Below are 11,586 nucleotides of genomic sequence, written 5' to 3'. Positions count from 1 at the left end.
GTACACTTTGGTAGAAAGGTTCAGATCAGGAAAACAACTAAGAAAACAGATATAGCCGCAGAAATTCAAAATGTGATATGTGTTTTCATCTTTTCTCTATTTGGAAGTACTTGGGACATCTCGCACAATTTTTTAATGTTATCATCCGGGGTACTTTCATGTCTTTTGCAATGCAAAATCCCTGTAGACTTTCTATTTTTAGTTGTGTATTGAAACCTGATGCGCTAGTAGGGGAGTTTCAAAACAGATAATTGTGACATTTTTCATTCTCGTGAATGGATCGATGTATAATTCTTTCAGCACACATAATAATTTGTTCCATCTGAATTTCAAAAAAAAAATCTATACTTTATCAATTCTTCCATGTCTTTTGTACTGTTAAATTATTCCCCCCCCCCCCCCCCAAAACACACACTTTATCTGAACACGGGCTATAGCTTACCTGTAATAAAAATCTTTTGTTCCCCACCTACAACTATTACTATTTAGTACACAACTCTACCTGTATTTATTTATCCGTATTTTTTTCAAAATTTTGGCGAGTGGGAAGACTACGTTTGATCGTTGGTGATGACATTTTGCGATGATTAGATCCAACAGAAAAATGCAGAATGCTAAACAAAAATAAATCATTCATTTATGGAAACTTGCTATAAACTGAGTAACATTACCTGTAACTGTAAACTGCAATGTAATTAAAATTTCCTGTGTTTGTTTAGACGCACGTAAAATGAAAGTACAAAGTGGGACTCGGTAAATGTAGTTCTCTAAAAAAATCCGAGTGCTGTGTCGTACTGGAAATTCATTATTGTTATTTTACTAACCTATAATAGAGATTAAGATTATTTTATTATGTGTATTTTTTTTTTCTGATAAAATTTTATTAAAAGTTGTTAAGGTAATTACCCCCCCCCCCCTTAATTAATTTAATGCTCTTGTGGGTTTTTTGTGTGCGAGGAATTTCAAAGAAGTGTAAAAATGTAAATGAAATCAAATTTTAGTGTTGTTGAATAAAAAAGATCTAATTACTTACACGAGTTAATAAAAACATTAAAGATCACATTTCATTGTGACAATGCAATCTTTATTATTACCCTCCTCCAAAAAAATAAAACTAACAACGCAGAGGAGAAACTACAATATATAATACAAGAAACTAAAAGTATTTTTCCTACTGAGTAGAGTTGGAGCCATGGGCCAGATTTTAAAAGTGCTAGCGGTGTATATCATGGATCGACTGTGAAATATCTTTGAGTTTAAATTTGCACAAAACATAAAATAATAACGAGTTAATGGGTTAAATTTTTATTACAAAAAATATAAATAATATAATGAGGCATAATAAATAATAAAATGAGGTATAATAAATAATATAATGAGGTATAATAAATACATGTATATGTTAACAAACCCTAAGAAGGCTGTATGGTCGTCACAATTTTTAAACGATAATGATATCCTTAACATGTAAAAGGAGCTTTCTGAATAAAGATTTTAAAGCTGAAATATTTACATTTTCAACCGTCTCTGTCTGTGATAACATTACGAATCAATTTTGAACCCTTGAACCCAATAACTTCATAAAACGTGAGTGACACAAAATGGGTTTGTCTTATAGTGTGTGTATATATATATATATATATATATATATATATATATATATATATATATATATATATATATATATATATATATATATATATATATATATATATATATATATATATATATCCGAATTTGACCACGCCCCGACCGAAATTATCACCTCACAATATTCAAAGAATGATTCTATATTCCTAATTAAATCAGTGTAATTTTTAGCCGGGCTCTGCTGAAAGCAGAGTCCTGGCTATTTGGCAGGCCAATCGCCAATGTTACTATAAATAGCACAAATAAACAAAAAACCAAACAGCGTCAAGGTAAAGCTTCCGCTATACCAAATAGTTACACAAAGAGCCACGTTTTGTCAAAAGTTTTGTCATTTTGTTTCTTTTTTTAAATTCGAATGAATTGTCTATCTTTTTTAGTTTTCTTATTAATAACGTGTTTTTAAAACATTACTATGCATTTTGGACTCGTACAATGCGCATGAATTTCCATGAACTACTTTGCTGCACGATGAATAAACGGGGATTGAATATATAATGCTTGTTGCAAAATTCAAGGCAACAACTGTTGAACTGTTGAACTTCTACTAGACAGACTTATTTTTTGTTTATAGCTGCTTACAAAATTTGGTCGCTCTCTGATGCTTTGCCGACATTAAAAGCATGAGAGAGAGAGAGAGAGAGAGAGAGAGAGAGAGAGAGAGAGAGAGAGAGGGAGAGAAAGAGAGAGAGAGATTGATTCAGTCTTTACTACACAATATGCATAAAGACACACCAAAAGAGCCCGGCTTTCAGTACTTCAGTACTTTGATTCGTTATGAAATATTAGACGATAGCTAAAAAATCAGAAGTATCTAATTTTTTTCAACAGTGCTGACAGTTAATGATATATATACATTTGTAGGTTGACCACTGATCCTCCTTCATATAAAATTGAAAATGCATTGCATTTCCTCTATACATGTTTATTTTAAATTAAAGTTTGATGTCGTCATTTGCAGATTTTATCTCTTAAACATGCTTGCAAATCTAACAAAGAAGACCACAACAAAGGAACCTCTGGTATATAATTTTTGTCAGATTAAATACAAAGCAACCCGGAGCTTTAATTCATTGCAAAAATTGATCGAGCATTCAACAGTCAAAAACAAAAGGACACGAATGGAATTAGCCTTGTTTTTATCTTAGTGCAGTAAGTAATATAGATGTATTTCAACTTAATAGATCTTGTGCTTTTGTGATTGGCTGTGATATATACATGTAAATATATTTTCGACCAGTTTCACATTATTTCTGTTTCTAAAATTCATCATTTATAGCGCTATCAAGGAAATGTCATAGATGGATTTCAGACCATTTCTTCTCTTATTGATGAGTCCGGTGGTGTTCGGACAAACACCTGACCTTACTACTGCTTTCCAGCAGTACGTCGATGCTTGCTCGCCCAATCGTATGTGTCCAACAAGTTCCAGAGTCCATCCACCACTGAAATATAACATCACCCTTCCCAGCGTTTGTCCACTGTGCGATTGTGATGAGAGATGTATTTTGAGAGGAACGTGTTGTCCGGATCTACTTTTTTCTCGAAAAGTAGTTCCTAGCTGTGTGGATGTGACCATTATTGGAGATGACAAAAGAAAATTTTATATGGTCCCAGCATGTAGAGAGAAAGACTCTTGTACTGACACTTCCCTCGAAGTCAGATTAAAAAATGTTCCCGTGAGTTCCATGGCGACTAGTTATTCGTATGAAACCAAGGCCCTCGCTGAAAAATACGAAAACGGTGCAACTTTATTGGAGTGGGGAATTGAGTTTGTATGTAATAGTTCGGTGGATTTTAACTTTATTTCAAAATATTCAAGACTTATAGAATCTGTTCAGAGAGAAAATTGCAGTATAAGATATAGTCCAAGTGATTTGATGAAAGTTCAGGAATGTAGCACTACAGTTAACACCATCAGTCGCTGCAACATGACCGGGTTGTGGGTAAAATACGACCCTGGCATAGACTGGGCATGCTCAAATTATTACCAGCACTCTGGACTCTTCGAGAACATCTTCTGTCGACTTTGTAATCCTTCAAATGCCTCAGTAGGGAATGATGAATCTTTAATATCAGTTTGTAACCACACTGGGCTTTGGCAAAGCTTCGACAAGGAAGTTGAAGACGGCTGTTTATCAAGTTCACGATCACACGTGTCATACCCTTTTAAAAATGTCTTTTGTTGGATATGCAACACTGGCTCAAAAACAACGCCATATAAAGAGATGAACGGATACATTTCAGAAATTCTTGAAGAGCACGGATATCGTTATCAGTTCAACATGACTAGCTTTTCAAAGGAGTATGTATCGAAACTTAAACAAATGGCAATAACAAAAACATCAGGGAGTTACCCCAATATGATTTGGAGAAATGGCCAATGGATAAATAAATCTAGCCTTGTTGCGCAATATCAGGCTGTGACAGGCAAAAGCACATGTGATAAAACGATTGTTACGAATTGTGTTTGCGATCCATCGTGTTTTGAGGACGATTCTAAAGATTGTTGCATAGATTTCCTTCTAGATTTCAACATGGATTTTCCGGTATTCAAACATTCACAGACCAATCCAAAACAGAGTTCCCTGACAATTTCGTCATGTAACATTAACAATACGTTTACTGATGAATGCCTTAACCCTTCAGATGACTTCATGGGAATATTTCCTTTGACCGATATGTCAGAAAATCTACATTATAGAAATATCTATTGTTACCTTTGCAACACAAACAATCTTTCGAACTTCAACTCGATTTTACCATGGAATATGACCATAAAGAGTCCAGAATTATTAGATATCCAATTTTACACTTCAATTATGGATGTACTGGATTTTGTATCCCGCAAAGAACACGAGATTATTCTTGCTCCCCATATTACCCCTTGGCAAAAAAGACAAAAATTGGGACCAGACAGGAGCGCCTGTAACAAAACTGGTCTTTGGAAGACTTATGATTCTGATGTGTCGTGGGCTTGCAACTCACTTCATCTTCCAAATGAAATTTATCGCGATACATTTTGTGAAATATGTAATCCTGACAAAAATATCCCGAGCATAAGGAAAGCATGCAATATCACAAAAGTCTGGGACCTCTTGGATTATAATATAAAAACTGCCTGTTCCGTTTTCCCAGAAATGACCACAGCCTTTCCCTATAAGAACAAGTTTTGTATATACTGCAATTCTGAATCGTCGACTTACTTGGTCTCAACTACCCAAAGTCCAAAGGAGAGCGAGACGAACAGTGAGTTAAACACAGCGTCTCTTCGCGACATATTTGGAGTGTTTCGGGGGAAAGAGGAGACCACATGCAGTCATCTTCACTTTAAAACTCAAGCGGTATACCTTATGATTAATACATCTATTAGATTTATCATATCAAAGTCAAATCTTCCATTAATTTATTGCATGCAACACAACGAAATGGTAGTGTTATTACAATGTAAAATACTCAATTTCTTGTCTTATAAATCATCTAAATTATTCTCAGAATGTGTAAAGAATACGTAAAAAAATTGTTCACATATACTAGTACATTTGTAATTACATTTATATTGTATTATTTTTATCTTTCTAGGGAGATTGTCGGAAACTAAGGTGCTATCCTGGAAAAATTCTTACTAAAGAGGGTTGCATTCCGTTACTTCCCGTGACAAAAAATTTAAACTATTCGATTCACTTCAGTTTAGGCTTAGCCAACAATATTTCAGTTACACAGAATGCCATGGAGATTCTAGTTGAAGAAGTAACATCAGTCATAAAGTCCATATTAAATGTTACAAACGTGAAATTCCTTTCAAAAGTAAAACTATTTACTTCAAATCACAACTTTACATTAACAATTGGGACCAATTTCTTTGTAGAAGATATGATTCCGAGGTTAAAATCGGAAATATTGCTCATGTCTCTTCGAAAAAATCCGAAAAAATTCTTGCAGATCAAAAATGTGCATTTCTTGGAGCCCAACTTAACAAACTTTGTTTCTGAGCAAAACACTTCGACTATAGAGATTGGAACACCAATGATTTCTACTCAAAATGTAACAATATATCGTCACGTGATAATTTCCTCTCTGATCATGTGTAAGCAAGTTGAACTATTTAAAGATGAAATAAAAATCCTTGATATCAAAACAAGGAGGATTAGAATTCTCAATTCCATGGCCGAATTAGATGAAAGCGAATATTACGTGACGGAAAACGGGGCCTATGCTGTTTGTGTGGATGTTTACTGCGCCGATTCTAGTTGTTCAGAGGTTCCAACAACAGAATCTGACCTTGAGAAGGCACTGCGTATCTTCACGATTGTGTGCACTGTTCCGTCTCTACTTTGCCTCATAGCCACCTTTATCCACTACTGTCTCTTCAAGAGACTAAGGACGACACCCGGAATCCACTTCATGTCTTTGACAGTTTCTCTCTTTTTCTCACAATTTTTCTTTCAGTTCTTCCTTCGTAAAAATTTCCAAAATGACTCCAGTTGTCAGGCTATGGGCATGATCATTCACTTTTGGTGGCTTGCAACGTTCTGTTGCTATGCGTTGAACGGATATTTGATGTTTATGACTTTCAGGGCCAATGTTGATTTTCACTCCTCAGATCAGAGGATCAGCAAAAGATACTTCCTTTTCTCATATGGTGTTCCACTTGTTGTGGTTTTTTTCACGTTCGTTGTCAATTTGTTGTCTTCGGGAGATATCGGTTATGGTACAGATTCCGTTTGTTTCCTCAACAACACTGTGTCTCTGATTGTTTCATTTTTGTTGGTTATTGGAATAGTCTGCGTTTGCAACATTGCTTTCTTTATCTTCGTCGTTTACAAACTCTTTAAATACAAAAAACAACAACAGTCACTGGGTATTAACAAAAACGACATGAACATGATATTCATTTTCTTCAAACTGTTTTTCATTTCCGGTTTGTCATGGATCTTTTTTATAATTGACGCAATCATTCCAGAACTGACACTTTTCTCGTTCTTTGTTACATTTGTAAACTGTCTACAAGGCGTCCTGGTGTTTTTGCTCGAAGTCTGCAAGAAGAAATCCAGGGAAATGTATAAGGATTTCAAGAACTACAGAAAACAAGGCCGGCCCCGCCAGTTATTTTCATCCAGCAAGCAGAGTGTGTTGAGAGAAGCATCCAGGCGAGCCTCGCGGTCCGGAAGTGACGGGTCCGTGAATCCCGTCTTCTCAAGCATCGAGGAAGACGTCGGTACAACCACGAGCTCAATAATATAAAGACGCTCGTATTTGAAAGAATTGTCATGAAAAGCGGATATCAGAATTACCTCAAACTTGAGTTATTAACTTGTATGTTATATTAAAGACTCAAATCGTCATGAGGAGAGCTATTCCTTTAAGTTTTCCCAGATAAAAAGACCATATAAAAGAGCACATGTGACTACCTCATTAATAAATTCCCTTATAAAAGTTATGTTGTTCTTCATTTTGCCAAGTTTGATTTTAAAATACTAAATCTTTTTAAACCACTCCGATTTCTTCAAGGTCCAGTGTATGGAATGAATTTTGATTTAATATTTTTAATAATGAATAACGATAGTCATTATCGTACTATACTATACTTCATTGTATACAGTTTAACTTATAACAACTTTGTTTATTTTTTATTTCATTAAATTGTTCATTGCAAATGAAATCAGTTGTAACTTGTTATATATGTTGAATCAATAAATGTTTTTGTGGTTTTATCTCTATAAAATTTATTTGCATGCATAAAAATATTGTTATGTAATCAACACACAGCTATGTATTTTGCACTCCAGTGAACTAAAATCTTACGAGTTCGAACATCTCAATGAGATCTATTTTCTTTACCATCGTATAATGTGTATATGCATTGAGAGAGAGAGAGAGAGAGAGAGAGAGAGAGAGAGAGTGTGTGTGTGTGTGTGTGTGTGTGTGTGTGTGTGTTTGTGTGTGTGTGTGTGTGTGTGTGAGAGAGAGAGAGAGAGAGAGAGAGAGAGAGAGAGAGAGAGAAGGGGGGCTTCCTTCAACAGTTGAACCTAAAAACAATTACTTCATACATTTTCGTTGTACGAGGATTCAACTTGGAACACCATAATTTAAAATTACACTGTCCAAATCCTCGATAAAATAAATTTGTATTTATTGTGCGTTGTAGCAGATTATGTCTTAGATCTTGGGATTCAAACTACTTGATAATTTAAAAAACAAGAGGCCCATGGGATTCAAACTACTTGATAATTTAAAAAACAAGAGGCCCATGGGCCCAAAGATGCTTGTTTAAAAGGATTTTCGAATTTTTCTCCAGATATTCTACACTATAATTATCTACACCTGAGGACGCTTTCTCGTAAGTTTCAGCTTTCCTGCCCTTTTGGTTTTTGAGGTTTTTTTTAAAATTCTATTTCTACTCCTATGTAAAATATGACACCTTATTGTGGCCCAACCATACCCCTGGGGATCATGATGAACAAACTTGAATCTAAACTACCTTAGGATGCTTTCATACAAGCTTCAGTTTTCTTGGACTATTGTTTTTTAAGGTATCCCACTCCTCAATGTTGTTGTATCAAGATTTTCTTGAGAAGTATATCATTGAAATTTGTAGACAAAACAAACTTAAAAAATACAAAGATAATGGGGGATCAGTATCCATCCCTCTGAGTTATGGCCCATTTAATTTGACCTTTTTGCACCTAAAATGCAATTTCATCCTGATTAGGATTTGTTGTCAGTATTTTTGATTAAGCAAACTTATTTCTTCAAATATTGTTTTTAATTATGCACAATGGTCACACTGAATAGAGGGATTACGAAAAAAATTTGTACAAAGCTGCATAAATTTTTTGTGACCTTTTTGCACTTAAAATAGACAATTTCTATAATAGTTACAATTTGATTTGAAATAAAAACTTTTTGAATATCAAGAATTTTATAAGATTAATCCAGTTTGCCTAAATATGTATTCAGTATCATTTTGACATAATATAACATGGGGGTCAGTGATGTCAAATTTTAGATATAGGGCTTCAAAGGTAAAATTCTCGCAAAATTTGGCTTAAAAAATTCAGACGTTCTATATATATGCATGATTTTATGCTAAACGGCTATCACATTCTCAAGATTTGATTTTGTACATGTCACACAGAACCTATAAAATATGTTACAAACCTATCAAATGTTAATAATGTGAATAATGAATAAAGTATAATAAAATGAAAAGTATATTGAAAATTCATAAAATTGCTTGTTTCTGTCATTTTCGTCTAAAAAACTTTCCGCACGAAAAAATAGTTCCCCAAAAAACTTGTTTGTTTCTTGAATTCAAATGGATTTTCTTTATGAATGTTGTGTTATTATGAAATAATAATCTATCTGTGATGATTAAATATAAAAAAAATCATATTCATTTTAAATATAATGATCATCTGCGCAATGAAATCAAAACTTGAGGAGTGAAATACCTTAAGAAGATTTTAAAGGTTTTTCTCTATATATTCAATTTACGTAAGACATATAGGAGTGCAGTTCTCTAGAAGGAGGGGTTTCAGCAGAATCTTTGATATTGTCTACCGTATCATTTACGGGACCGACCAAAACTACTGCGGGTAGACCATCTGAAACATTATTCCATAAAGTCAGATATATGGTTGGGGAGCATAGTCTAAGAATAAACAGTTCAAACCAGGTTTAGAACAGCGTCTGAAACAGTGGTTTCAGAACAAGTGCCAAAAACTGATTAAGGAATTCGAAAAGTTAGGAAATTGGTTAGAAAAAAGCGCCGTGTTTGATTCAATTTAATCAATAATATTTAATCATAATTTGATACAATCATTAGAAACGTAGGTAATGTTAAGGAAAAGTCTGATCAGTGGTTTGAACCATCAAAACACTTTACAATTGATAATATATGGGTATAGTCCACTAATGCATTTTCCAAAGGCGGTAATGTTAACGTTAGGGTTCATAGCTCCGGCCCTAATTTTTCGTTCAGCAACGAGGGACCTCTTGAATGAAAGCTCATCAAATTGTCTCTTTCCTGTTAAAATTTCGTGGTTTGAAGTCAGATTCGTTTTCCAGCAAAATGCGTCTGTATTGAAAAACTCTGAAAATGAAAGTAAAAGTAGGGAATTTCACAGTATTGGAAAGGGCGTAAATCAAACAATTTTTTTTTCAAATGATAATTTAATTTCGACACTTGTTTTTAAAATTACAAATCCTCTTTTCTGACATTTGTCAAGCATTCTGATTTAAAATGTCCCAATATACATGTATGTATATACACTCTGCAAGTATAGGAACTATTTTGTTTTAGGGCACTACTTTGTTGTCCTACTGATTCTAAAAAAAAAGTTAGAGGGATATACCCATATGATAAATTATCATAACTTTTAGCGGAAGCGTATTTTTGTTTTATTTTATTATTATTTCGTATCATAATAACGGCCCAAAGTTTGTACAACTCTTACTTATTTTTTTTTTTAGAGTTACATGTATTTATATTTGTATATAGTAAATACGTACATGTAGTTCGTAAATTAATTCTCATCATTTTTACCAAAACGATACATGTGAAGATGTCTATCAAAACGGTTCCAAGGTATATGCTGGACTTTACCCATTTGGGTAGAAATTTGGAATTAGGGTGATGAATAGGTGTGCTGGACAGAGTGCATGTACTTTTTCATTGTAATAAATACAATGATTCACAGTGTACATGTATACGTATACACACACAATGATTTTTACATGGACATTTAATAAACTACTTTAGTTACTTATTTACTCTGATGGGATAGCTAAATGTGAAATGCTACCTCTACTACCTCTAGATACTTTCGAGTCCGACGACATCCCGTGCAGTCTCTGAGTGTAGCTAAGGTTTTGATCGATCGGAAAATAAATTTTAAGACCAGGCAGGTAGCATCGTTTGAAAGTTGGACAGGGAAGGACAGAAAGACCAAAAATCTAGCAATATCAACCCAAAAAAATCGACAACCTTCAAAATCCTTATCCATTTCGGAGGAGGGGGGGGGGTTAAAATCAAGCGAAAACAAAAACCCATCTCAAATCTTTAATTCCTCTTTCGTAGCCGCTGATGGGGGTGGGTTGGGGTGCAGACTTATCTTACACTTCTATTATATTGTTATACTTTCCGTGTTTCAAATAGTGTAGGAGCATTGGGGGTGGTGGTGGTGGTGGGGGGGGGGGGGGGGGTTGTATACCTACCATAACTTCGCTACCATAACTTCCATTTCACTATTTATATTCTGATTTTCACTTCATTTTTACATGCTCCTAAAAAGGTGAAGGGGAATGGGGGGGGGGGGGGCTGCGAGAGACAGTGCTACGATCCTGCTTGCCAGATTAAAACCGATATGAACCGAGGTCGTATCCAGTAAGTTTTATGCCCTACAAATTAAAAATACCCTTCTATTTTCACAAGTCAATGTGATATATTTTCGAGGATCGGCTCAAGACAGTTAAAGCCTGTAACTAACAGTTACTTGGGTATCGCTGAAATATGACGTGTCGAGTTCGAAAGACGTCATGAATAGAGATAACGTTGTAATGTTCAATCTGAAACAACCGCCAAAAATTTACACATGTATGAGACAGTCACACCAACACGGTCAAAATGTATACGCAGCCTGGTGATGCATTCTCTGATCGACCAGTCTTTCGTACGATAGAGACAGAGGACCAGTCTAAATGTATAGCACGGTTTTGCACAAAAATTGACACTTACTGGCTTCCATAGTGTCATTACCTTATTGTCCTCCGCAGGTAAGATGTGACATTTCAATGAATAATTGATCGTCAATATTTAAATTAAATTGATTATGTGAGTTATTTGGTTTGCTCGTTTGTTCACAGGAGCTTGTGTAGAAAATTTTTTTAGGCATGTTATATTTTCCCCCGAGGTATCCACTTTTTTAACGATGCATT

General features: G+C 34.5%; 1 protein-coding gene across 1 annotated transcript; it reads left to right on the top strand.

Moving 5' to 3' along the window:
- Positions 1 to 2,673: 2,673 nt before the first annotated feature.
- On the top strand, positions 2,674 to 7,361 carry LOC128169595 (uncharacterized). The gene is made up of 3 exons (XM_052835708.1): positions 2,674 to 2,799; positions 2,927 to 4,991; positions 5,230 to 7,361. The coding sequence occupies exons 2-3, from the start codon at positions 2,949 to 2,951 to the stop codon at positions 6,889 to 6,891; spliced, it is 3,705 nt and encodes a 1,234-aa protein (XP_052691668.1). The 5' UTR covers positions 2,674 to 2,799; positions 2,927 to 2,948; the 3' UTR covers positions 6,892 to 7,361.
- The last annotated feature ends 4,225 nt before the right edge of the window (positions 7,362 to 11,586 follow it).

Source organism: Crassostrea angulata, unplaced genomic scaffold (genome assembly GCF_025612915.1).
Source record: "Crassostrea angulata isolate pt1a10 unplaced genomic scaffold, ASM2561291v2 HiC_scaffold_157, whole genome shotgun sequence".
Classification (NCBI taxonomy): Eukaryota; Metazoa; Mollusca; class Bivalvia; order Ostreida; family Ostreidae; genus Magallana; species Magallana angulata.
Note: the sequence above shows the minus strand (reverse complement) of the source record. Positions and strands in the feature narration are given on the sequence as shown.

Excerpts from the sequence above, each read along its gene's own strand:
- LOC128169595 (XM_052835708.1), top strand. The coding sequence starts at position 2,949 with ATGGATTTCAGACCATTTCTTCTCTTATTGATGAGTCCGGTGGTGTTC. Across the intron at positions 4,992-5,229 it reads TTCACTTTAAAACTCAAGCG|GGAGATTGTCGGAAACTAAG; the intron begins GTATACCTTATG and ends TTATCTTTCTAG.